The following is a 27,049-nucleotide window of genomic DNA, read 5'->3' as shown; positions in this document are numbered from 1 at the left end:
GTCACTAAGGGCAGTTCCGTGGCTGTGGAGCCAGCCCATCACTGCTTCACTAAAAACTCCTTCTTGGGCCCTCACAACCAGGCATCCCTGGCATTGCCGTCCAACAAGAACCTGCAAGAAAACGAAGTCTTGACCCCTGCCGTGTTCACCGTGAACGAGTGATGTCCCCACGGGAAGCCATGTGGTGCAGGCAGGGCCGCCGTCGGCCCCTCCAGCTCTCCCAGATAGCCCCCAAGTACCCTAGTGCCACCACCCAAACAATATTTCCGGGGTATATTTAGCATAGTAACAAGTTTCAAAATGGAAAGTTCTTAATTTCCGTCTCCTGCGAACAGCCTGCCCAGTTGCACACTTGAGCCTTGGAGACTTGCGGTCATCCCTCTTCAACCATCCACAGACTGAAAGGGGCATATAGGTAAACACGGCAGTTACAAATCTCAAAACCCAGTGTGGCTTTCGTTGCCGTGTAGCCACGTGCAATCTATGCGAACACGCGGTGTGTTTGCACCAGGACTGGTGTGCAGGCTGCGGGAACCAGTTGAACCAGCCCTAAGTGCTGTCTGCAGCTTCCTTTGTCCCCCACGATCATAGAACCAGACTCCTTCACACGTTTAGAAATAAAGCCTTCTTTTCCTACATAGATCAAATTGTGGTTTGAAAGAGGAGAGAAATCGCTGGCCTCTTGGAGCTGCTCTGTCTTGAGAACAGACAGCAGCAATGGCGGGAGTTCTCGACCTTCCGCGACAGGCTGGTGGTGTGTCCACACCAGAAGACACACATGGAAAAACAGAGTAAGCACCGGGCTTGTGCTGGTACTTTGTTCCTTGGGCTACAGCCGTCTTGTCAGAAGAGGCTGCAGCTGATTGAGGAGAACAGCTCCCAGGGCACAGAGGAAGCGATCTGGGACTTCGGAAGGCACCTGAGCACCCGGCCAGCCAGGCTGAGAGAAGGGGGGAGCGCTGGCCGGATGGGCCCACCTGTCTGACTTCAATGAGGCAGTAGGAGACTCCATGGAGTGCTCTCCAGGGGCCCTGCATGTGGACATTTAGTGAGCGCTGTCCCTGCAGGCCTGAGTGAGCCGTGCCCTGGGACAGCTGGCCAGCACACCCCGACACTGCGCCCCAGGCTCTCAGCCACCGTGTGGGGAATTTATTCGTTGTCCCAAATGGACAAGCAAAATGAACAGGTGAACTTCTCTGTGTTTCCTGCTCTGCTGTAAAAGTGCACTTGTTGCTGGAGACCCCAGGACAGTCGCTGGCGCATAGCATGTGCCTGCAAACCGACGGCACCCAGAGCCCCCAGCAGCACAGCTCCTCTCAAGGGGACCCAGAGCATCAGGGCAGGGGTAGGGACTTCTCTGCCCCACTGTCATGGCCTCCCACACCAGGCAAAGGTGTGGACTAACTGATTTCACAGTCTGTCCAGCCCGGCATCCCGTGGCCCTGGGACAACCCCACCTGCTGTTCTTGGGGCTGTGGAGGAGTCGGACCTCATTGGGCTCATACGCAAACTCCTCCTGCCTGCCCTTGGGGCGAGTCTGGCTGGCAGCTGCCTCCGTGGGCGGAGGGGTCTTCCTCTTGCTCTGGCCGTCTGGCTCGCCCTGGTCCTTGACTGGGGGAACCTGCAGAGCAGAAGGAGCGTGACCCAGGTTTGCGACCCAGGTTCGCTTGAGCTGCTCGTCAACTGCATGAGATTCGGTGGGGTGCGAAGGCCGCGGTGGCCGTGACAGTCCTCCACTGCCCTGACCACCGCCCTCCTTTGCCACGCAGGTGGATGGCAGGGTGCAGCAGTGCGCTGAGTGCCTGGAGCACCTGGGCCCGGAGCCGGTCACCGAGTATCTGAAGAGCTGTCACCAGGAGGCCACAGAGCTGACTGCGCAGAGCTTCCCCGGGGCCAGCACGGTGGCGGCCGGCCTGGGCAGCCAGCGAGCGCTGCGTCAGTGGCACGCCTTAGGGCTGCAGAGCCCACAGACCCGACTCTGCTTCCAAGAGGCCCTGTCTGAGGTTAGCCCAGACCCTGGCTCCCCGCCTCTGGACCAGAGACCCCTGAAGCATGAGCTTGCCCGGGGGGCCGAGAGGAGGCACTGTGAGCCATCCTGGATGCCCCCCACTGACCCGGAGGGCCACGCTGGGGAGCAAGCCCACCTGCTGCCTGGCCTCCCTGGACAAGCCTCTCTGTGCAGGCAGGAGGGTGAACATCTGGCCCCAGGCGTGCCTTCCCCACATGACAGCCCCACCTACTCCTCTGAGCCCAACCAGACACCCACCACCCACCCCAGGAAACATCCCCTGAAGAAAATTATGAGGAAAACACGAAGCTTTGAGATTGCTCAGCTTGACAGTGGCCCCAGGGATGCCCACTGGCCAGGCCACACCGGGGTCTTCATCAGGGGCCTAGAGGTGACCAGCACCATGGCCTCCGAGAAGAAGCCCCCACCAAGGCCACATGCTGAGAGCCCCCTGGTCACTCGGAACCGGAGTCTGTCCTCTCCCTCCAGGACCCACCGCTCTGAGGAGGACAGGAGGAGGCAAGCAGGAAGGTGAGGTGGGCCCCCCTCCAACCTCTGGGCCTAGCAGTTGGTGTGGTACCAGAGACCCAGAGCCTTTCACAGAGTAGAAACTCCCCAGACATCCCTCCGGGTCCACCGGGTCCTGTCCGGGCAGCACATTGTGTTTGATCTTAGACCAGATGTTACTCACCTCCCCGTGCTCAGCATGGTCAGTGAAAACTGCTTCCTTTTTCGTGGCTTGTACGTACCTAGCTCCCCCGCTCTGATGGTTAAACAACCAGCTCTCATCACTTGAGGCCCATTTACAGAAAAATCACAATAACCAAATCACACCTGGAATATGAAGAAGTTACTTAAAAATTACTTCCAAAAAAAAAAAGTCTCTCAGCACTGAGGTGAGAAGTGTGTGTGTTTCTCCATTGCCCGAATGGAGAGGTCTGTATGACTTTGTTTAATCTTTAAGAAAATGTGTGTAAAAATATAGACTTCAGCAACTGTTAGGATTGAACAGTGGGGAAGAACTGTGTCCAGGCCTCATGACAGGGAGCGCACTCACCTGGAACCACAGGCTGCCGTCAGGCTGCCAGTCCATCTTCACAGTGAGCGGGGCGGGGGCAGGTGGGGCATCACCCTCGTTTTCTTCCCTCACGTGGTGGGTGGACGCGTTTCCTCCTCACACAGAGAAATGCCCTTACGTTTCAGGTTCTAGGCAGCTGTGGTGTAGCTTGTTCAGGGCAAAGCCTGAGCTGGGACAGGAAGGGTTGGTGGCACCGGGGTGGGTTTCCCCGGGCTTTGGAATCCCTGGGAAGGCTCCTGGAGGAGCCACTCTCCTGCTCCCCTGAGCTGATCTTGAAAGTTTCAGAGGCACAGACCGCAGGGATGGGGGACCACTGCTTGCCAGCAGCCCCCAGTCCTTTGCAGTGGGCATCCTCGGTCTGGAGGGAGCAGGTTTGGGAAGCCGTCCTGCCTTTGCCCCCGGAGACAGGTCCCCCCTTCCACCTTTCACAGGCCATGGACCCACCAACCCAGGGTCTGGTAGCAGGACTCCACAGCACACCAGAGAGGGAGCACGTCCTCCTCAGCCACCAGGACCCAGAGGAGAGAGCATTTAACTAACCCAGTCTTCTGTGGAAACCCAGGCCTTCTGCCAGTTGCCCAGAGGGAGTCCCTGTCACTTGGCCAGCAGTCATTTCTCCAGACATTCCTAGCCATTGTGTCCTCGTGTGTCAATTTCCAAATCCCCAGACCATGCTACTTTTGTTTTTGAATATTTAAGGATGCCTGTTTTCAGCAAATGTTGACAGGAGGGGTGCTGTGGGTCCTGGGGCCTCGGGTTTATTGGGGGACCTCCAGGCCACCTGTGCCAGCACTGCAGCAAGGGCTGCAGGCTCCCAACTAGCCAGAAGGTGCTGTCTCCACAGAAACAATAGGTATTTGTAAGGTCTGTTATGTGAGTGTGGAAAGGATCAACTCTCGAGCTGTAGATGGGTTGTATTCAGCAGCCTTTCTGACCACAGGTGGATTTTCTATCATTGGTTGCTTTTCATTGTTTTCTAGTTTAAAAAAAGAAACAAACAAACAAGTAAATACAAGTAATGGCAGAAAAAAGTCTATGAGCCCCCATTAGTATCCTCCGGATTGAGTAATTGAGGAGCGTTGCTGGCAGAATGCCATCAGATGGGACGGGCGAAGAGCCACATCGCCAGCAGGCCAGGCTCTTCTTGGTGCCTCCGGAAGGGCCTTGTGCGACAGAGACAGGTCCCAGGCTTGGATGCCACACCAGCAGGAGCCAGGGAGCCCTCTGCCCCCCCGCTGCCCATCTCTGCGCCGTCCTGGGCTCCGAGGCCCTGCTCTGCCTCTTCAGCTCCAGCTGCTTCTCCTCGGTCTCTGGGCCAGACGTCTCGACCACCTAAAGCTGAGTTTTCAGAAGTACCTTCTGGTAGGTTAGCGGTCCGTGCGCATCAAAAACCATCTCCTTGTAAATCCCCAGCACAGCCTTCTTTGCAGTGTTTCAGTCTTCCTGCTGCCTGAGCCCTCCCTGCAGCGGGTGCCGGAATCAAGACATCTGGTGACGAGAGACCGCAAGACCCGGGCTGGAGTGAGCGGTCCTGGGAGTCTCTTTTTCACTTTATGGAAGGATCTTTTATCCTAAAGGGCTGTGACCAATAGTATAGAGACGTTTCATGCAGCCAGTTTCTTTCTGGTGTGCGTCCCTCCCCCGTATTTCTCATCTTACTCGTTAACGTCAAAGGAGCTTCTTCGGGTAACAGAGCGCACGCGACAGGACTCGTTGCTCAACAGGACACGTAATCACAAAGTTCTTGTTTACTGTGCGTCTCCTGCCCGTGTCTAATCACGCATATTCCTCTGGGCTCGCAGAGCATCTTATCTCCGTGTGAAGCAGGAATAACACGGACCAAGGGTCGCGCGAGGCCCGGAGCGAGGCCCGCGCCGGCCTGAGTGTCCACCCACCTCTCTGTCTTCCAGCAGCCGACTGCAGCACATAATGGCCGAGATGCTTTCCACGGAGAGGGAGTATGTTAGGTCCTTAGGGTATGTCATCGACAACTACTTTCCGGAAATGGAAAGAACAGACCTGCCCCAGGACCTTCGAGGGAAGCGCAGCGTTGTCTTTGGGAACCTGGAGAAGCTCTATGACTTCCACCGCCAGCATTTCCTCGCGGAGCTGGAGCGCTGCCAGCACTGCCCCTTGGCGGCGGGCCGCGGGTTCCTGAGACACGTGAGTCCCCCCCCTCAGGCTCTGGGTCCACACAGCAGACTCCCATGTGGTAGGCGGAGGTGACATCAGCCCAGGGTGCCCTCGAAGAGGCTGGGTCTGGTGAGGCCACGTTTCAGGTGATTTGGGTCACAGCAGATCAGGCCTAGGAAATGTGTCCCTAACAGTACCTCAGACCCGTCAATAAACAGACGCCCAAAATAGACAAGAAGCCCGTGGGTCTGATCACACTGGGTGTTTGGCTCAGTGCTGCCTGAAGGCGCCCTTGGCTCCCCAGAGCCGCATGACATGGGGGTTCACCTGCGTGGTCACACACATCCCTCTCCTCACCACTTGGAGTAGTCGGCCCAACACAATTCCCCAGATCAGTTTGCGTCCTGCACCAGCCCACCCGGTCCCCTTCGCGGTCCTCCTGCATGCAGCCAGCCCCATCAGGGTTTCGACGGAAGCTCGTGGAATGTGCACGTTGACTCGAGGAGGGCTGCTCTCTCCTTGATAAGGGTCTTCTCAACTGCATATGAACATCTCCCTATCTGGGTCTTAATAAAATTTTGAGTTCAGTCCGAAAAGAAAATGCTTTCACCAAGTGGTTCCCGAGCAGTGTGCTAGGCAGTGGGGATGCGGTGGCATCTGGGCAGTGGGCAGATGAGACATTGGCCCTAGCATTATCACCTGTAGATTACCACAACAGAAATGCCCAAGGATGAAAGAAATCCCACGTTGCATCTTTTCAGCTATTTCTAAGAAGGTACTTTTAGCCGTAAGGTGGACTCTGTGTTGCTTTATATTGACAACAATGCGAAAATTTGAAATGTTGACACAACTTTGGTTCTTGACTGTTAATGAGCAAACACTCTCCATGCCCCTTCCCAGGCCAGGCTCTGCCTCTTCCCCCAAACCCTGTATTGTAAAGACCAATTCTAGAACTCTGGCATCAACCTGACGTGTCCCCACGTGCTGGGAAGCCCAGATGGTCTTAATGCAGCATGGAGCCTCCTTGTCTCATGCCCGCGGGGGGACTGCACACACAGGGTGGGGGCAGAGGCACAGACTCGGACCTGGGCCCCAAACTCAGGTGCACGGTGCCCTCCCCTTTTGCAGGAGGAACAGTTTGGCATGTATGCACTCTACAGCAAGAACAAGCCCCAGTCGGACGCCCTGCTCTGCAGCCATGGCAACGCCTTCTTCAAGGTCATCCCCCCACCCTGCGAGCCGCGCTGCCCAGCCCCGTGGCCCATGCTGACCCTCTCACCCCGGCCCTTGCAGGACAAGCAGCGGGAGCTGGGCGACAAGATGGACTTGGCCTCCTACTTGCTGAAGCCCGTGCAGCGCATGGGCAAGTATGCACTGCTCCTCCAGGACCTGGTCAGGGAGGCTGGCTGCTGCCCCGCCTGGGAGCAGGAGCTGGGCGAGCTTCGGGCCGCCGAAGACGTGGTCCGCTTCCAGCTGCGCCACGGAAATGACCTGTTGGCAATGGACGCTGTCCGAGGCTGTGACGTAAGTGCCCCGAGGCCCTGATGGGCTCTCCTGAGTTCGGGAAAGATGAGGCCTGGGGTCAGAGTGCATGAGCTATCCTCTGGGGAAGTGTCCTGAAGCCTGCGACCTCCCAAGGGGCCCCCGGATGAGGGCAGTAGAGAGGGGCTTCATGTCCAGGCAACTGTGCCAGGCTCTAAATGGCTAACCATCTGCTCATTGGGGCTACATTAAAACAACTGGATGTATGAAAACTTGAGCTTGGCTGTCAGGCTTGGAGCAGACCGACGTTGGCTTATTCCGTGCCGCCAGCTTCTCTGCTGGGGTGCAGAGGCCCGGTGTCCATGCCCCGCACACGGTGGCATGACAGGACCAGCATAGACAGAAGAGGAGCCCTTTCTCCAGCAGAACCCCTTGTCTCTGACAGCCGGAGGGACAGCCACAGAATTCCCGGTACAAAACGAAAATGTGCATGCCCTGCTAAAAACAGCATTAAGAGTTTCATGAGCAGCGATCTGAGCCTGGGCCCTTCTGGCCGCCACAATGCACGACGGCTCCCAGGCCACCACCCCACATGGATTGTTCTCCCACTGACTGACCCCGGGTGCCTTGCAAAGTGAACTGGCCTATGTGTGGGCACAGCTGGGGATGTGCCGATGCCCTGCCCTTTGACCCCACCTGGGCTTGAAGGTGGGACCCCTGGCTCAGCTAGAGAATGCAGACCCGTGGCTGTGGCCAGCAGCAGCGCTGGAGTCTGGCATGGAGTATAGTTCTCCATGGACAGCTGTGAAGGACACAGGGAACCCCAAGTGTGGGCACCCCCAGAATCCCTCCATTCATCAGGCCCAGCCAAGTCATTTGGGATTGAACCAACCATTCTCAGGCAGCCCCCGGGACAGGGCTGTCCTTGGGCTGGAAGGTCATGAGAGAGACTTAGCAACGGTGTCTGTGGTTTGGGATACACACCACAAAGGGAACAGTAGCCTGGCCAGGGCGTGCAGGCCACGTCCTCCCACGTAGCCCGGACTAGAGCTTGGATGGATTTCTGGGGGTTAGGGGGCAGCTCAGGTGCAGAATCCATCACTTGACTCCCTGTTGGCCCCATCGGGACTAAGACTAGCACCACATCAACAAGGGGGCTTCCATTAAAAGGGACACAAGGGCGTTCAGGTGGGAAGTCAAGTAAAATTGAAGAGCTTAACTTCCACGCAGACGAGCGGGAGCCCTACCCGGCCCTAAGAGTTCTGCACCAGCTCCATGTGTGGGTTTTCCCCATACCTCTGAGCAATTCTCAGAAACCAGCTCGCTGTCCTATAACTCAACTCAATCCTGATACCATCTGCCTGGACGTAGGGTAAGATCCCACAGGTGAAGGGCTCCGTCCTACCAGACGGCCCCCGACACACACTGCACATGTCAGTCGTGACCATCAGAACCCAGAGAAACCATTCACTTACCATCACCAGTTTATTTTAAGGGGCAATACTCAGGAACAACCAGATGGAAGAGAGGCACAGGGCCAGGTATGTGGAGAGGGGCACTGCACCCCCCAGGGCACCGCACACGTTCACCCCCAGGAGCTCTTGAGCCCTGTCCTTTGGGTTTTACGGAGGCTTCCTTACACAGGCGTCACTGAGTGAGTCACTAGCTGTTGGTGACCAATTCCACCTCCAGTCCCTTCCTCTCCCCGGGGGGTCGGGGTGGGGTCAGGGCAGGTCCAAGGGTCCCTGAGGGAGGCTTGCTTGTCTGCAGGTGAATCTGAAGGAGCAGGGGCAGCTGAGGTGCCAGGACGAGTTTATCGTGTGCTGTGGAAGGAAAAAGTCTCTGAGGCACGTGTTCCTCTTTGAAGACCTCATCCTGTTTAGCAAGACCAAAAAGGTGGACGGGGGCTATGACACCTATACGTACAAACAGTCCTTCAAGGTAACACACCTGCTTTGCACCTGACGTCACTGGGTGTCAGGTCCTGGTCTGCTGGGTACGAGCAGGGACATGGGATATTTGCTGTTTCCTGGGGTCCAGTGTCTGAGCTTTGAAAGCTACTAGGAGATACTTGTCCTTTATAGTCCCACTGGTGCTGGTTCAGTGGCTGGAAAACAGTCCCCTCACCTGGTAACTTCATTTCAGATTGTGGGGAAGGCGAGCACTGGAGGTGGCCTTCCCCTGGGCCAGTCTCCAGGTGTGGCCCTCACCCTACGGAGGTTCTGAGCTCCCAGGAGGAGCCCACACCTGTAACCCCTTACCTGCCAATACAGAGGAGCACACCAGAGAGGGTCCTGAGGCCCCGTCCAGTGCAACAGCCCCAGGGCACCATAGAACCTTCCAGTCCAGCCTCCCTTTCTCCAGTGGGGAAACCGAGGCTCCAAGACGGAGCCAGTTCATCCCCCACCGTTTGGTGTCTGGGTGAAGGAGCTCCAGCGCTGAGGTGCTGGGGTCAGATGGTCAGCTGGAGAGTGGTCAGTAGCTCAAGTGAGAATCGGTGGTTGCTGACGCTGCCGCCACCTGCTGCTTATGGTGCAGACAGCAGAGATTGGGATGACAGAGAACGTCGGAGACAGCGGCTTGAGGTTTGAGATCTGGTTCCGCAGGCGGCGAAAGTCCCAGGACACCTACATTCTCCAGGCCAGCTCTGCAGAGGTCAAGACGGCCTGGACCCACGTGATAGGGCAAATCCTGTGGCGGCAGGCTCTGCGGAACAGAGGTGGGCAGAAGAGGGCTCTACGTTAAGGGGGCCAGCTTTGAGGGAGAGGTTTGGGGCCAAGGGTTAGGGGCTGGGTTCAGGGCAGGGGGCTGGGGTCAGGGGTTAGGGGCTGGGTTCAGGCAGGGGTTTGAGTCCAGGAGTTAAGGGCTTTGACCTGGGTAGGTGTTTGGGGCGGGTGGCCCTTGGAGAGCCCCCTCCATCCACGTGGAGATGGATGGACCCTTCCATCAGCACACAAACACACTTGCCCTTTACCTGTATATGAGCAAGACCTCTGTCCTCACCCCACAGCAATCCCAGAGGTGTTGTCATAATACTGCTCCATGACACCTTAGGCCCCCTGCTTTCCACCTCACCTTGTTGTCAAAGTGCCCTGCCCTCCTGGACGCTGGGCTGATGGCCCGCCTGTGGCCTCCCTAGAGGTGAGGGCCCTCCTCTGTCAGGCACCATGCCCCAAGTGCCAGGACCCACCGAGGTTTCCTGCTCCTGGGAGTCAGCCGCTCGGTTGCTCCCCCCCCCAACTTCATCACTGGGGCACCTCCTGTTCACACCCACAGGACGGCATTTCATCCCTTCTGGCTGCTACAGATGCCGTCTGCATAGCGGCCCTTCCAAGCCGGCACTCCGTCAGCTCTGACTCCGAAGCCCGAGAAACCCCGAGGGCTCCAATGTCCAAATGTTGAAACACGACCACCTGACCCCTTCGCAGCTGCTACCCTGGCCAGAGTCTTGACCTGTTGTCAGAGATGCAGTACAGCCTTCCCACAGCAGCTTCCTTCAGAGGGGTAGACCCCCCATGCACACGTGAACACACACGCACACATGTGTGTGCATACGTGTGCACTGCAGCTGTGCTCAGATCCTCACTGGCCCCTCTGTCCACTTAGAGTGGACCCAGCCCTTTCAAGGAGCAGGAAGTCCCTCTGGCCCGGTCCCCATTACCCTCCCCAGTCTCCTCTGTTCCCACCCCTCCCTCCCCACTGCCCCCACCAACTATAATCATTATCTTTGGTTTTCTTTGCTTGGTTTTACCAAGGAGTAACTCATTCTCAGACTCTCACACTGTGCTCAGTATTCAAAGACATGTCAGTATCTGTCAGTCTTTCTTGTAGCCACGTGCCCCTTGCAGGCTGGTCTTGTTGAGTGGCTCACTGTCCTTCATGCTGACAGGGGACCCCTCCCTTCTCTCCCCAGTTGGACACCCAGTTCCTGGGTCCCATGTCCTCCTTTTTCTTGTTCGCTCCTTGAGCTCCCTGAGAAAGGCCACTGTGAGGCCAAACCAGATGCATGTACCAGAACGGGAGCCCCAGCTCCTCTGGCCGCCCAGCAGCACTTGAGGGGGGGGGAGGGTGTTGGGCCAGGCTCTGACATGCTCCTGGTCTGCATGGGTGGTGTCGGGTGCAGAGTGTCAAGAGTGGCATTAAAGCCAAGCAGTTGCTTGGAGAGTTGTCCTGCGTTATTCTGTTTTAGAAGTCAGAATGCAAGAAATGGTGTCAATGGGGATAGGCGACAAACCGTTCACGGACATCCAGCCCAGCAACGCAGCCATAAGTGACCGGGCTGTCAAGAAGGGAGCAGGTAACACGGTTTCAGCCCTCCCCCTCACTCTGTCCCACTGACTCAGACGCAGCCCCTGGTGTTCACCGCGGCCCCCAAAAGCCGGCACAGCAGGCTGGATGGGTGGTGGCCACGTCGTGCCTGACCCGACTGCAGAGGGAGGGACCTGGTCAGTTTCCCAGATGGCTACTTCATTTTCAGGTCTGGGCTGCACTTGGGGAGCAAAAGCCAGACCGAAGTGCTTTCTGTCCCCTTCCAGAGTCGTGGACCCGAGCACCCGTGGTTGTGCCCCCCAGTGACCACGCCGCCCCCTTTAAGAGGCCACACTCCACCATCTCGGACAGCAGTACCTCTTCCTCTGGCAGCCAGTCGTCCGCCCTGGGGCCCCTGAGCCTGCAGGCATGTGCCAGCCCAGCCCTGCTGAGCTCCGCCTACTGCCCCTGGCCCTACGACATGCGCACCTGCTTGGAGGAAGAGGATGAGCTGGAGCAGGAGACGGGGAGCCCGCCGTCCATGCGTGAGTGCACCTAGGCTCTGGAGCCGTGCACGCTCCAGCCTCCAGCAGCTGGTTCCAGGGGTGGGGGGCAGCTCACCAGGTCATTCAACTCCCTTGCTTTTATATACTTACGAAAGTCTTCAAACACATCATGATTATTCTTTAATTAAAAAACAACAAAAACTTTCACTTCCACCTAAAACAAGGTAACGGGGAATAGATTTAAAACAACCAAGCAAAAAAAAACCAGATAAAATGTAAACAGACAAAATATATGAAACGAGATTTTGAGACATAGGACATCTGGCACCAAAGGTAGTGACCTGAGAGACAAGACTGTGATGTGAGCCCTGTGATTGCTCCCGTTTCTGCCTTGAAAGCCCCCGGGTGCAGAGCGGAGAGCCTGCAGACCCCCAGTGGAGGACAGATCAGGGGAGCCCCGTGCAGTGACAGATCTCCAGGGTCTGGGTCCAGGAGAGTGCTGGTCAGCACCACACCTGAGGAGGCTGTCCCGGCCGGTGGCCCTGGAGGACTTGAGAGTACCCCCAACACGCACCTCTTCCCAGTAGCAGATGGGCAGCAGCCGCATCCCCAGGGCGGTGGTAGGTCCTCAGGAGGGCTTGCTCAGGAGGGGGTGTTGCACTGAACATTCCTGCTGACCTCCCACCATGCCATGAATGCAGGGCATTTGCAGGTAACCTAACTGCATCCCAGAGCAATTACAGAAATATCCAGAAGCCGACAGGGTAGACACACACTGCCTGGCACCAGGCATGCAAGAAAGTAGGGAACAGACCATAAGGGCAATAATCCTTCAGGCCAAACCAGCTGGAACTGATGTGTTGTTAGAATTGCCAGGCCTGGCATTCACACCATCATTCTGTGTCCCTGGTGTCCAAAATGTTGTCACAACAGGGAAGGTAGGATGGACTAAACTCCGCACAATAAAAGGCGGCAGTACTCAGGGTGAACGTGTCACTGGGTAGAGCTAACAGAAAGCATGACTTAGTGGAGACGTATCGATAGGAGCCGTCCAAAGTGACACACACAGAATCCAGGAAGAAGATCAGTGAGCTGTGGGACTACTTTGAGTGGCTTCATAAACACGTAATAGAGCCCCAAAATGGAGGGACAACAAAACTTTGAAGGAACAGTGGCTGAATATGTCCCTGATTTGGTGAAGGGTGTAAACCTACAGGCCCAAAGACCAGTGAGCCCCAGCACACATAGATGCGCGTGACAAATTGGAAACCCCGTGACGAACAGAGCGTCTGGAAAGCCGCCAGAGAGAGCCAGCGTGTTCCGTGCACACGCACAGGGAGCGAGGCAGCAGATTTCTCGTCGCAGACAACACAGGGAGGGACAGTTCAAATGCTCTGAAAGGAAAAACCACCAAACTAGAGTTCAGCGTGACAAGTATGTCTTTCAGAAATGGTGAAAGGAGGACATTTTCACGCGTACGAAAGCTGAAACAGTTCCTCACCAGCAGACCGGAAAGGTTAAAGGACGTTCTCCAGGGAGAAGGACAGAGACACTAGGTGGGACAGGTGGCAGAAAGGAAGAGTCTTCCAGCGACATCTCTGTAAGAGACAGTGGGCTGTCTGAACAAGCTCAGTAAAGGGAACACAACAGTCGTGTCCTTGAGGCCGATGGGATGTGCGTGCACAGAACGCGTGGAGACGTGCAGTTCTGTACCGTGGCGGAGGCGTGTAATATCACAGGAGGCGTCTAATTTGTTAGATACACCCTAAACACCAAATGACCCCTAAAATAACAACACAAACACTTACAGCTAAACCCAACGGGATAAAATGATCCTACGAATAGCTCAACCCTAAAGTACGTAGAAAGAGAGGAGAACAGAGAACAGAAGGACTAAGGGGAAAATAGATGACGGCTGAGCATAGCCGAGACGGCAGGGAGTAGGAATGGGGCACAAGCAGCCTTTGGCAGCGACACACGTGTGCTGCGTGGACTGTGTCCGTGCTGTAGGGCCTCGCGGCCGGGCTCGTACACCCACCCTGCCCAACCGCGCACCGAGAGCCGTGCGCTCCCTGAACACCCCGCGGAGCCGTGTTCTTGAGTGCCGGCCTGCACTCTGCTCCACCTGGAGGGAGCGGCTGTGTTGGCTGTGGGCAGGGCCCGCCGTGGCTGCTTCTCGCAGCCTCCTGGGTGTGCGGAATCACCACAGGTGTGACGTGGAGGGTCACAGGTGTCCGGTTTCCCAGAAGAATCCAGCCCACGGTACCGCAGCCCTGGTGAGGCCCCTCCTTGGGGCCACACTGCCCGGGACCCGTGTCCTTCCAAGCCCCCAGTGTGCCTTTGCCGCCGTGACAACACCTCAGAGGGCACCACCGGCCACAGACGCGTGTCTGCCCAGCTGGAGGCGTTACGCCTGAAACCTGCTGGGGTGCCCAGGTGCGCCCAGGGCTGCACACCTGCTCGGGACAGCAGCCACCTCGGTCCCTGACCGCCCACAGGGAGCACGGCTGGGGGCGCCCCCGCATGGCCAGCCCAGAGCCACTGCACCTTCCTGGCCGCGTTCTCCCTAGCTCCCACGTGGGCTGGCGCATCCCCAGTGTGGAGGGGGGCTTTCTCTTCTCCCACGGAGCCCAGATGTATGACGAGGCGCCAGGGCCTGTGCAGGAGGGTTCTGTCAGCCACCCTCAGCTCCGTGCAGAAACAGTGCTGTGATCCCGGCACAGAAGCTTGTGGCGAAGCCCCCGCCAGCCGACGGGAGTTGTGCCTACACGGCAGGGCCACTTCACAGCTTCGTCTGTGGTGACACCGAGCAGGCCTCTGACAGCCCTCTGGGGCGGAGACCTCGTCCTGACCCGCTCCAGCTCTTTATTTAAGCCACGCGGCCTTTCTTTGGCCTCATTTCTGTGTTTCCCCTTTGAGTTGCCTGGAGAGCCCGAGGGTTCCTGCTGGAGGAGAGGCCATCCGAGCACCTCCCTCCCAGTCTGCTGATTTCAGAAAAGCTGGGTCGGGAGCCACTCACTCATGAAGGTGTCTGGCCTCCAGCGGCGCTGTCCCGTCTGCTCCCACGCAGCCTCACAGCTGTCTGCACACAGAAGACACACCTCATCTCTATTTACACGCTTCAGGGGGCCTTGAGTGCTGAGCGCAGAGGTGGGAGGGGCAACCAGCACTGACCCAGCCCCTCTTTGCAGTGACCGAGGGCACGTCGTCGGGGGACAGTGGCCTCGGGCTCCCAGGGCTGTTCTCTGAGGAGGGCCACCAGAGCGCCTCCCCTGCTGTCCCCAGGAGGGGCTCACAGCCACAGATGCATAGCCAGTACACCACGACGGTGAGTCCCCTCTCCTGAGACCCCCCGCCCCCCAGAGGCTCAGGACCCGCCCAGGGATCCTGGCGCGTCTTTCTGCCTGTGGACTGGCCGTTCCCTGCCCACAGCCAGCAGGGGAGAGCCCAGACACAGCCCTGCATGGACACACAGACACATCCCCCCAGAGGGAGGGATGGGGTGACCAGGGAAAGGGGCCACTCAGAGAGGAAGCCACCAGTCTCTTTCACAGAGATCTCAGCTGACCTTCACCCAGCCTCAGGTCACACACATACCCACTTTGGCAGGCACGGTCCTGGTTCTGGGGAGGCACCCCCATTCCTCCCAGTTCTGGGGAAACACCAGTCCAGCTTGTGGGCAGCATCAGAGGGAAGGACCGAGTCTGAGGGTATGCTGAGCGTAGAGCGTGGGGGACGGGTCTTTAGTCCACACGCCCCACGTCACTGACGATGACCAGTGACATGGGCTGTAGTCAGCGATTTCCTCTCCTGCCAGAACAAAGGCTTCTGGACAGTGGTTTGACTGGCAGGCTGTCCCAGCTCCCCTGAAGTAATGGGAGGATTCTCTCGTCCACTGCCACCCGAAGGCGCTGCGCGTGCCAGCAGCAGCCAGACTGCCTGGCCATGTCACCACCTTGTCCCACATGCTCCCAAGCACACTCGGCTGGACATGAACAGCCCCCCAGGAGGGGCACCCTGGCCAGCAAGGCTGTTCCCCTGCTCCCCCTGCCCCCGGACCAACCTCCCCAGGACCTTGCTGCCTAAACCCCCTGGAAACTGCACACCCAAGAGAGTGGCATGGAGTTATTTCTGAGAGCTCAGGTATTCCTGCAACAGGAGGGGGCCCTTGGCCCCTGGTGCGGTCACTCCCCCGAGGCCTAGCCATGGGAGCCAGTGGAGACCACCTCCACCCGCCCCAGCCTCCAGGGCATCCCCTGTCAGGAGTGGCTCCCGGGGGATCCAGCACTGTGTCCTGAGAACAGGGGCCTCCCTGACACCCACTCATAGCCCATGCCCTGGAGCCCGGCCAGAAGGTGCTCTCCACACAAGCACTCGTGTTCTCAGATCAGAATGGCAAACACAGAACTGACACATTTCGTGGCCAGAACCGTTTTTACCCCCGATACATTGTGCTGCCAAGGTGGCCACCCGGCAGGCTCCATCTCGGCCTAGGCCCAGGGGCCAAACCCGCCATGAGGGCAGCCAGCCTTGCAGAGAACACTCTTGTCTCTGTTGCCCTGACCTTGTCCGTGCTGGCCCCAAGTGCTTCTTCGAAAGCTTGTGTGTCCATGAGTCTGAGAGCACCCTGTAGGGTGCGAGGCCTCCCCAGTACCTCCCAGATGAGGGCTCTGTGCCGTGCATGCCCTGGGCACCAAGTGGCTGTGAGTAACGACCTCCTTCCTTTCACAGCTGTGACGTGTTCGGAAGAGGCTCAGCCCCTCCAGGGAGAATCCCCGTCAGAGGGAGGAGAGGACCCTCCAGCCAGACCTGTGCCTGAGGTCTGGGAATGAAGCACTCATGCTGGGGGCTCCTGACGCACCCCCACTCCTGCCACTGGCCATGCAGTCAGCATGCCACAGGCCCCGCCTGCCTGGATATTGCCTGGCCTTCCTCCATCCCACCGGCACAGTTCCTCCACCCCAGTTCAGGGGCTCAGAGGGCCAAGTGGTCCAGACCTCCATGTCCACACTGCTCCGAACTCCTCCAATGCTCTGAAGGCTGCAGTGAGGTTGGGGTGGGAGCTCGCAGAACCCCAGTTCCCATGGGGAGGTCCAGGCAGACTTGGGGTGTCTCAGAGTAGGCTGAGCCCTCTGGGACCATGTTACACTGGCCCTCCAGGCAGCGCAGACCCATGGGCCATGGTCCCCTACACTGAAGTGTAGCCCAGGTGCAGGGGGTGCCTCTGAGTGTATTTGGAATCTCGGTTTTCTTTGTTTTTAACGAGACATGTGTAGATAGTGGGGCCACCGGTCACCACCTGTGGGCCTGGGACCCAGGTTGGGGTGAGCGCACAGCAGCTGGGCCTGAGGTCTGGGGTGTGGACTGTGCCCCGAGAGGACCACCCCTCACCAAATGGGGAATAATATTAAGCAGGGAAAGCCTGGGTAGATGCCAGACCTTGAACGAGCTTCCTGCTGTGGGGTGTCTTCCCCACGAGACCCCTGTCCTCCGGGTGGCAGCCTGGTGCACAGGCTGGGTCACACCACAGTGAGTTGGCGATTTCCAGCTGCTGTGTTTCTTTGTTACTTTGTTTCAATGCTGACTTGTTCCAAACTTCAGGAACGTAAATAGATATGACGTGTTTTTCTAAGACATGGTCATGGTTCTCTTACTTGGTTCAGTTGTATCCAGGGACATCACCTGCAGGCCTCACCCAGGGAGCCTGGCTCCCGTGACTTTGAGAGGCCGTGCGGGGCCTTCATCTGGGGTCTCCCTGGTCCACGCCACGGCCGTGTAGCCCACCCCTACTGTGGGCAGGAGCGGCACTTTTCAGGGGCCTAGTTCCCCTGAGCCAAGCACTCAGACAGCTCTGCTTTCACCAGCGGAGCCCCACAAGGACAGGTTGGCCACTGTCAGAGCCAAACAAGCACCCACGACCAAAATAGCCGTCAGATGACCAGAGGGCCTGCTCACTACCTTCTGCCCAAAGGCGAACTGCTCACAGCAGCTGCAGCTAAAAATAAACAAGGGCATACATCTTTGGGAGACTCTCAAGGGGAGAGCTCGGTCTTGCTTTTGGGCCACCACGGGCAGGCACAATGAGATCGCTACGCTCCATTTCGGCTGAGACCCTGGTGTCTCACCCCCAGGTGGCCCAACAGAGCCTCGACGGTGTGGCCCACAACTTGTACCCACTCCTGTTCAAAGCCAGCTACTTGCTGGAGCAGGCAGAGGTGATCCGTGTCCTGTTGGAGCGCTGGCCACTGGAGGAGTTCCGGCTGAGTGCGCTGCTCGGACCGTGCTCAGAACACCCAGAGGACCTGCGGGACCGCACCTGCAGGGCCTGCCTGGAGGCCTGTGTGCAGGGCCTTGCAGACCACGTGCTCCGGGCCGGGGGCCCACAGCGGCTGCGTGTGGCTGACCTCACAGGCGTCCGAGACGTGCAGGTGCAGCAGTGCCCCTGTGGGAGGGCGCTGGGCAGGTGGGGCCGCACCGAGCTGCTGGCCAGGACGTGCTGCCAGCTGCAGGCAGAGTCCCTAGTGGCCCAGCGCCCCATCCGGGTCCTCGCCGATCTCTTTGTCACAGAAGGAAACTTCGAAGTGGTGGTGCAGGCCCTGGGGCCGGCAGGCCCTGCCCCTCTGCGTGTGCACTGCCTGTCCTTCCGGGCAGACAGTCTGAGCCCCAGCCAGCTCTTGCAGGTGCTGTGTCTGGCCGGGCCAGGAGAGCTCCGCAGGCTGGAGGTGGTGCACAACGTGCGGCTGCATGCTGGCCACGTGCAGCAGCTGTTGGCCCAGGTGGGCTTCCCCCAGCTGGCCTCGCTCACCCTGCCTGCCAGGGCCTTCGATGCGCCCCCCACCAGCACCCCAGCCTCTGATGGTGAGGACCCCCTCCTCACCTCCATCGCCTGGGAGCTCAGCCAGATGAGCCAGCTCACGGAGCTGAGCGTGGCCTTCTCCACGCTGACAGGGAAGATTCCGGAACTGCTCGGGTGAGTTGGGGGATAGCACAGAGGGCCGGGCCGGGTGAGTGGGGTCTCTGCTCACAGCTCCTCAGCGCAGGTCTGGTGACAGGGGCCCCTCTGGAAGGCCAGGCCGTGGATGCATGAGGGACCATCACATGGGGCCTAGCTGCTTACAAGGCCCCGAGGTTTCCGACTCCCTCTGCCTTTACTCCAGGAGGGCCCAGTGTGGCAGGAGGGCACAGACAGGGGGTTACACATAGCCTGGCAACACGGAGAGCTCAAGGAGGACTGTTGTTTTCCGTCAGTGAGCAGATGGGAAAATTCCCAATTAGTGAAACAAATGACATAGAAGTGACTACATTATTTTGTATTAGTCACCTGTCTTGTCACGAATTATCCCAACACTGGGTGTATGGTGACAAGGTCCGTCAAGAACCCCGCTCAGCTTGGGCCGTGGTCTCCTCTGAAGGCTTGGTGGGCTGGGAGGGTGAGGCAATCAGCTTCCAAGTTCAGCGTGTGGCTGTTGGCAGGCAGCCTCTGACCTTGGCTGCTGGGAGTTGTCACAACAGGGCGGCAGACCCGAGAACCAGAGATCACCCAGGTAGAAGCCACAGTCCCAAGCTGCTCTTGAGACTGGCCTATCACTGCTTCTGTGCACTGTGTTGGTCTGGAGCCAGGCAGCAGGTCCCCCCGTGTGAGGGGAGGAACCACACAAGGGTGGGAACACCAGCAGGGCCAGGGGTCCGGAGAAGGGTGCGCGGTCAGGGGAGGCTGCCTCCCTGAGGAGACCTGTGAGCAGAGCCCTGGAACACTGAGCCTGCAGACCGCAGCAGCCTGGCAGAGGTGGAAAAGGCCCAAACTGGTGATGTGGAGGGGTCGGGGTCAGCAGGGAGAAGGTTGGGGTCAGTAGGCAGGGCAGTAGGGGGGAGGGAGGAAAGGAGGGAAGGGCTTTGGCTTTTGTTGGGCAAGCAAAGCCCCTGGAGGTTCTGAGCAGGAGGATGACGTGATCACCTCCATATTCACAAGGGCCACTCTGGCTTCTTTGGCCCACACGGCAGACCTGGATAGAGGGGCCGGGAAAAGGACAGCGTGGTGGGTAGACGCCAGGCTCTCAGCACACAGGGAGTACAGGTGTGGGGGACGCGGGCGGGGGGGCCGAGAACTGGGCCGTGTTTACGCTCCTGCACTGCGTGCTCAGCCTGGTGGCACCAGACGCAGCCCCAGCGTCCCCAGGGCGGGAGGTGCCGCGGATCTCACGTGCATTGTTCACAAGCCCCGGGGTGCAGGTGCCCTCCTGACTCTGAGAACTGCCAGTCCCAGCAGGGTCTCACCCCAGCTGTGCATTTGCGGATGCCGGGCCATCTACCCCACTCACAGCGGAACACGGGAGGGTCTCTAGGTCCCAGGCAAGACTAAAACTGGACTAGATGCCTCCATGGCCCTTCCCCACTGTAAAACTGTTTCATGCCAGTTCATGTGCACTGGAGAGCCACAGCGAGCACGCGAGCAGACACAGTGGGTGGTCGGCAAAGCAGATGTAACATTTCAGGAGCTGAGGACAAAGGCCAGACCTGTCCTGGGTGAAGTTAATTCTTCACCATCCTCGGCCACAGCCCCAAAGCGACCACAGACAAATGAGTGACCATAGTTCTAATTGACATTTTTTTTAAGACGCTAAAAATGGAATTTTGTGTTATTGCCACATGCCACAGAGTATCATTCTTCCTTTGGTTTGTTCTAACCGTTTAAAGATGTAAAAACCATTTACTGCCTGGCTAAGACCAGGCACAGTGGATTCAGCCTTCGGGCTGCAGTCTGCTGACCCATGAGGTCGAATTCATGTTGGTTCCTCCCAGAGGTCCTCGCTGGGACCACCTCTCACCTGCACTGTTTTCCACCCTGCCCTAGTCCCCTACGGACGCCACTGAGGACCCTGGACCTGGCCAACTGCTCCCTGAACCACGCAGACATGGCCTTCTTGGCAGACTGCTTCCACACCACACACCTGGAGGTGCTGGACCTCAGTGGACACAGCCTGTTCCGCCTGTTCCCTTCTACCTTCTTCAGGCTGCTGAGCCGGGCTGCCCAGACGCTGAGGGTCCTCACCATGGAGGAGTGCGGCATCGAAGACCGCCACGTGGACATGCTGGTCTTGGCCCTGAGCCCCTGCCACGAGCTCTGTGAGCTCCGCTTCCTGGGGAACCCGCTGTCTGCCCGGGCCCTGAGGCGCCTCTTCGTGGCTCTCTGCGAGCTGCCCAAGCTGCGGTGTGTTGAGTTCCCAGTGCCCAAGGACTGCTACCCTGAGGGCACCGCCTACCCCCAGGACGAGCTGGCCATGTCCAGATTCGACCAGCAGAAGTATGAGGTCATTGCCGAAGATCTCCGTGCAGTGCTGCTTCGGGCCGGCCGGTGCGACGTCCAAGTCTGCACACCCCTCTTTGGAAGTTTCGACCCAGATATCCAAGAAACAAGCAATGAACTTGGAGCTTTCTTGCTGCGAGCTTTCAAAGCTGCTCTAGAAAACTTTTCCAGAGCACTGGAGCAAATGGAGTAGGCCCTCGAGCAGAGCAAGGCGGTCCTTGCCGCTCAGCTGTGCGGCAGCTGGACTTCGGAGTCGGCAGGCTTGGGCATCCGCTCCCCCGGCCACCACCAGTTACAGCATCTCTTAGTGAAACTCGCACGTGGCAGGAGTTAAGCACCACACGAGAGGAAGCCCTGGCTCCAGGACAGGTGACTTGAGGCCACGTCAGCGGCAAACAGTGGAACGGTATGGGCTGGACGCGAGCAAGAAGGGGGAGCCCGGACGTCCGGCGGGGGCGGAGAGAACGTGAGAACCGTCACAGAACTCAGTACTCAGTACTCAGTACTGCCCGTGCCACGTGTGGCCTGTGTGCAGTGCTGACATATTTACAAACTCCACCCCAGCATGGAACATGGGATTGGTTGTTAATGGCTTGAGCCCGAGGACACAGAACGGCTTCCTGGAGGGCCTCTGTCCCTGCCGGTGATAACCCCATCGCTGCCCCTGTTTCCTACCTCCCTTTGGACCCTGACCCCAGAGGAGCCTCTGCTCGGGCCAAGGCGAGCTCCTCTGTGAGGTTGAGTCCTGGCACGTAAGTGCTTCATCACAGCACTTGGACTTGGTTTCTACCAAGATCTGATTCCTGCAAAGGGCCAAGTGTTAGAGCGATTAGATACTAATAAAACAGTAGTGTGCCTTCTTCAGACGTGGCTCAGAATTATTTAAGTATCCAAGAGTATGAAAGAGAAGCATTTTTTCAAGATAGAGGTGAGGGCTTGATGGGCCCAACCTCTCACTCTAGAACCCCAAGGTCTTAATGGGGGTTTGAATCACTATGTGAGCAGGCTCCACCCTCTGTGCAATTACGGGGGACCCCCTCCCCAGGTAAGTCCCCATCCAGGTAACCCCATATTCCCCCCCAGGTATGTCTACACCCTACATGCTCCCCCCCCCCACCCTGGTAAGTCCCCATCAAAGTAACCCCATGCTGCCCCTGACAGGTACGTCCCATGCTTTTCTCCCCACAACCAAGTAGGGCTGCCTAAGGGGTAGGCCCCCAGAGTGACAGCTGTCTCAGGAGTCTACTTGCTGGGAAAGGCAATAATGTTCCTCCTGGGTCTTTCAGGAAAGGAGGACACCCGAACAGTGGGCAGGAGGGAAGAGGTGACTTCGATCTCTCCGTGCCCCTTAGACCTGCTTTGTGGGCCACTACTCTTACTCTCTGCTCACCCTCTGCTGTCCTGCTGGCCGTCTCTGAGCCCTATTTCAGGCACATGGAGTTTGCTATTACAAGGAGCTCTGAAAAGAAAGCAGAGCGGGCACAGGGCAAAGTTTTGCGATGATTTGAATCTATCTCTAAAGAGCTGAGTAATTTCAACTGTTTCTGTCTGTGGCCAGCGGGGTAGGACCCCAGCATGTATGTGGCTGAGCCAGGCGGCCGTGGTGGAGAAGGCCCAAGAATGCTGCAGTGACTGGGGCAGGAGGTGGGCATGCAGGTGTCTGCTGGTGGGGAATGTTCCTGACAGCCCCTGCCCCTGGGGCGCCTGAGGAATAACCCACCTGTAAAAGCCAAGATGCTTGGGAGGCACATTTGGAGCAGTTCTGAAGCATGTGGAGCCACCCAAGCACCCATGCCACCCTCGTACCCATCATTTGCTTGTCCCTGTGGACCCGCTGGGCCCCAACCCTGAGCCCGAGGACACAGAACGGCTTCCTGGAGGGCCTCTGTTTCCAGCCATGGTGGGTTGTCACTGCACCGGCACAGCCTGGGATTCAGAGGCTCTGACAACGTCCATGTGACGTCAGTCCCAGGCATCTGCCGGGACCAGGCTCATCCCCGTGCTTTTCATGCTGCGAAGGCCTGGTTCCAACGAAAGGCAAACTGTAAGGACAAGAACGCCACCACCTGGCAGAGAGAGGGGCAGAGGGCTGACTGTCCAGAGGATGGGACCGTACCACAGGGCGGCTGTGCCACGGCTCCACCGGGTGAAGCGTAAAGGCCTATCAGTGCCCAAATCCACCTGGTCCTCCCAGGGGTCAGACAGCTGAATTGAATGGGGACAGGGTGAAGGCCATGATGGATGCTGGGAAACCACCTTCCAGGACTGACCAAGTCCTTTGTGGTGGATTCATCATGGCACTTCCTCCAGGAAGCCTGCCCTGCTTCCCGTTGCCCATCCTGGCAAAGAGGGAGTACAGATTCAGGGGTCTCCCACTCTGCTTCTGTTCCAGATGGGTCTTTCCAGTTCTACGCCCCAGACTAGGAGAGACCCACAGACTCGGGGGACGCTCTGTGTGGGGGACATGAGCCTGTGGCTCTTACCACCACTGGTGCTCTCCTTCTCCTTCTCATTTTGTGGCTTGAGCAACCCCCTGATGAGCTGTCCCCCGCTAGACCGCGGGATCCCATCCTGTCGCTGGCCACTGCGGCAGCTCCCCATGGGTGGAAGTGCCGTAGCTTTCACCTGGGGCTTGATGCCCACTGCAGTGACTCTGCCCACCGGCCGCTGCCAGTCCCGAACCCCATCAACTCCCCTATGACAGTCAGCCCTGGCTATGGGCCGAGCCCCTTTCAAGCATCTCAGGGGGTGCCGCAGCGTCTGTCCTCATGTGACAAACCCTTTCAACACCCCCGTCCACCCCTTCGTGAGCTTCTGTGGCTCCCACCCGGCGCAGGCCACCCACAAGAAGCCAGCGTCCATGCCAGGACGTGATACTCAGGGACACAAGTGAGTGCACACAGCGGGCGCTCCGCCTCGCCCTTAGACCCACCCAGCACAGCGCGTGCAGCAGGGGGCTGGGGCGCTGGGGCAGGATGTGGGAGGGGCTCAGAACTCAATGCTTCCCCACAGTCCGTCTGCACCCTGACAAGACCCTGACTTGTTAGAGGGTCTGCAGGAGACGGATTTCCTTCAGAGCTGCCACAGAGGCAGCCAATAGTTGGCTCATGAAGCCTCATTTTCTTTTTTCAAGATTTCCTGTGAGGTTACAAAAGCACACACCTGATTTCCCTGCACCCTCTCCATTCAAATGCCACAGCAGCGTATAACCCAGGGGTTCCCAAACTGCCACACGTGGGAATCGAACAGGTAAGATGCAAACTCAGAAAACCCAGGAGGAGAAAGATTAAAGCAGATATGCAGATATGAGGCAGAGACCACTGCTCTGAGGTTCCTGACCGTCGTTGGCCATTTCTGGTTCCCCTCTAAGGACCCGGCCTGCAATCTCCCTTCCTGCCCTAAGGTTCCATGACATGTCCTTGAATAAACTCCCCTCAAAATGTTCTCAGGAAGCTTGAATCGCTCTCTGTTGCTTGCAGCCAGAGCCCTAATGCAGAGAGAAACGGAGAAGCGGTTTCTGTCAGTGCTGGAAGAGGGCAGCAGCTTGCTCACACGGGGCAGGGCAGGTCCAACAAGCATGGCTCGGGCTGCCCCCAGGAGGCCCAGGGGCATCCCTCTGGCCTCCACAGTCCACACGCTCTCTGCAGGGCTCAGCATGCCCTCTGTGCTGGGTGGGGTTCCCTATGCTCTATCACAAGACACCGAGTGACTACAGGAGCCTTCACCAGTCCCGTGTATTTCCCGCAGATTGGCTTTCACAAAGTGAGACTGAGACGTGGAAGTAATGACGGAGACTTTTCCTCCCTCTCCTTACAGAGATGATCTTGGTAAACTGTTCAGCAATCAGAGTTTTGAACAATACCACACAGAGATACTCTGTTACATAGTTTAATCAGACATAACTTCCCTTTTCATTTTTTTTAAGATTTTATTTATTCGACAGAGAGAGAGGGCCCAAGCAAGGGGAGCAGCAGGCAGAGGGAGAGGGAGAAGCAGGCTCCCCGCTGAGCAGGGACTCAATCCCAGAACCCTGAGATCATGACCTGAGCCGAAGGCAGACGCTTAATCGACTGAGCCACTCAGGCGCCCATAATTTCCCCTTTCAAAACCATGCAGGTTCTTTGGTGAAGTCTCTTCCCTGCCATATGTCGCATCATCGGTGCGATATTTGTGGGATGACTTTGTCGTCATGAAATCAAACCCTTCATCTGTCAGTCCATATATGCATTATAGACACACACACAAGAAATACATATGAGAGCTCTGTATCTGTCTCTGTGAACTCTCACCGGGGAGGAAAGCATATCTAACAAATAAATTGCACGGGATTAATTTACAGAATTGCCACCTGCTTCTTGTTTTATTTTTGGAACATTCGGGTCAATCCCTGAACTTTATTCCAAAGTAAAACACCCTGAAATAGGTACTTTCACAGTAAGCACAATTAGAAAGCAGAGGTTGAACCCCCCCCCCCAAAGCCCTTCCTGCATAAGTCACCCTAACTCCACCCAGTGTCCCCAAACCAATTAAAATCACAGGCCATGAAATGCCCCTTCCCCTTGACTACGGCACGGACAGGCTCCCTCCAGAGACAGGCCTTGCCTCAGCCCTGGCCCCTTTTATCCTGGAGCGTCCTCCTTGCCTAGCTGGCTCAAGGTTTCAGTTACTGAGACCTTCTGGAAAGCAGCCTGGACAAATGATGTTTGACTCCCAAGCCCCCACAAATCCTGCACACATATCAACCAGCTCCTGGCTCCTACTCTTTTTCTCAATTTTAGACCCTTTCAGTTCAGTCATGTTCCAGCGTAGTGTCACTTAGTCCAGACCTCCTTTGAGGTGAAGTCATCACATTTCCAACCTAACAAAATCAGTTAAAAAGATGGATGGCATCAAATTAACAATTAAACCTGCCAGTAGAAGGCAGCTGTGCTGTGAAATACGAACACGGCCCATCGTAATTTTCTGCAGGAAGTTTCTGATTTTGCAGTATCAACGCGGTGTCTGAACTAATTTGAGTGATCTGAACATAGTTAGCAAGCTAGTGAAGGCTAGGCTCACAGCACGCTAGACATCAGAAAACAGAATGAGGATGAACAATTCACCGTGAAATTTACCTACTGAATGGCTGGCTGAATTTTCCTCATTTTTTTTTTTTTAAGATTTATTTATTCATTTTTTAGAGAGAGAGACACAGAGAGAGAAAGGGGGGGGGGAAGCAGAGGGGGAGGGAGAGAGAATCCCTGACACAGGGCTCAATTCCACAACCGAGATCATGACCCGAGCGGAAACCAAATTGGCCACTTAACTCCCTGCGCCACCCAGGCGCCCCCTGAACTTCCCTCCTTTTAAAAACAAAACCAAGAGGAAAGCATTAGGTGGCTTATCCAAGGGTACCTGGAGAGTCAGTGGAATAACAGAAACGGAATGGACACCACTCTAGGTGGTACAGATAACCAGAGAAACTTTGCAGTTCAGATTTACCCGAGTAGGTTATTTTTGTTTGGGTCAACAGGTGACAGTAGAGCAGAAAGGTGACATGAGCCACCACTGGAGAAGAAAAGCATGACACTGTCTTGTGCAGAGCACAGCAGCTAAGAGCAGAGCCTGGGGCGAGGACCCCAGCCCCACGGGGACCTTACAGCAGCTCTGAGCCACTCCCTCGTCCCTGAAATTGCTCCGAAGATTGAAAACCACATGTGAGTGTAAACCATGCGGATCCACTGCACCGTAAGGCCTCAGCTATTTGGTCCCCGGGCCAAACCCAGCTCTAATGACATTCCCCTACAATTAGATGTGAAGTTTGCTGTCAGCTTAGTACTTCTGAGTTTGTCTCCCTGCCACAGACAGGAGGCCGGTCAGCTGGAAACAGGGTTCTGAAGCGGACGGACCTCAAAGCAGCTGTCGCGGGCCCCTTGCTACCGAGCAACTCCATCAAGTTACCCGCAGCGCTGCAGACGCGCTGCCCAGCCGGCCTCTCCTGACCGCAGTTCCAGCGGCCTCACCAGCACAAGGAGGCTGTGGGCCTTACGAAAGCCTGCTGCAAGGCTGGGCCCTGGACGGCACAGGGAAGCTGGATTCGGGGAGGATCGCCCTGCCACTGACCAGTAAGGGCAGCCCACCGTGTCTAAATTCTGTGCGGTTTGAGGGGTTACCGGCTTTCCTTCTGAGAGTCTGCAACCTTGGTGTGTGCCAGGCAGAGGATACGCACATGACCAGCCATCATCAGCCCTGGGCTGTCTCTGGGAGTCCCAGGTTGGGGATAGTTCACACCCCTTGCTGGGGGGGGGGGG

At 57.4% G+C, this 27,049-nt stretch overlaps 2 protein-coding genes across 2 annotated transcripts in view; both read left to right on the top strand.

The window, feature by feature from the left end:
• The window catches only part of PLEKHG4B (pleckstrin homology and RhoGEF domain containing G4B), an 83,453-nt gene extending 67,180 nt beyond the window's left edge, over positions 1 to 16,273 (top strand). The window contains exons 15-24 of the mRNA XM_040630192.1: positions 1,770 to 2,539; positions 4,997 to 5,249; positions 6,348 to 6,437; positions 6,513 to 6,743; positions 8,472 to 8,642; positions 9,240 to 9,420; positions 10,891 to 10,998; positions 11,237 to 11,494; positions 14,647 to 14,783; positions 16,187 to 16,273. Of these exons, the coding sequence (XP_040486126.1) occupies positions 1,770 to 2,539; positions 4,997 to 5,249; positions 6,348 to 6,437; positions 6,513 to 6,743; positions 8,472 to 8,642; positions 9,240 to 9,420; positions 10,891 to 10,998; positions 11,237 to 11,494; positions 14,647 to 14,783; positions 16,187 to 16,192 (2,205 nt within the window). The 3' untranslated portion in view covers positions 16,193 to 16,273. The remainder of the gene's footprint in view (positions 1 to 1,769; positions 2,540 to 4,996; positions 5,250 to 6,347; positions 6,438 to 6,512; positions 6,744 to 8,471; positions 8,643 to 9,239; positions 9,421 to 10,890; positions 10,999 to 11,236; positions 11,495 to 14,646; positions 14,784 to 16,186) is intronic.
• An 881-nt stretch (positions 16,274 to 17,154) lies between these two features.
• Positions 17,155 to 21,623, top strand: LRRC14B (leucine rich repeat containing 14B). The gene is made up of 2 exons (XM_008708755.2): positions 17,155 to 18,425; positions 20,307 to 21,623. Exons 1-2 carry the CDS (start codon positions 17,536 to 17,538, stop codon positions 20,950 to 20,952), a joined length of 1,536 nt encoding a protein of 511 aa, XP_008706977.1. The 5' UTR covers positions 17,155 to 17,535; the 3' UTR covers positions 20,953 to 21,623.
• Positions 21,624 to 27,049: the final 5,426 nt, after the last annotated feature.

Source organism: Ursus maritimus, unplaced genomic scaffold (assembly GCF_017311325.1).
Source record: "Ursus maritimus isolate PB19 unplaced genomic scaffold, ASM1731132v1 scaffold_15, whole genome shotgun sequence".
Taxonomy (NCBI): Eukaryota; Metazoa; Chordata; class Mammalia; order Carnivora; family Ursidae; genus Ursus; species Ursus maritimus.
The sequence above is the reverse complement of the archived record's forward strand: the minus strand, read 5'-3'. Positions and strand labels throughout refer to the sequence as shown.

Coding starts and splice junctions, on each gene's coding strand:
- LRRC14B (XM_008708755.2), top strand. CDS start 17,536: ATGAGATCGCTACGCTCCATTTCGGCTGAGACCCTGGTGTCTCACCCC. Junction 18,426..20,306: donor AAGATTCCGGAACTGCTCGG/GTGAGTTGGGGG, acceptor ACCCTGCCCTAG/TCCCCTACGGACGCCACTGA.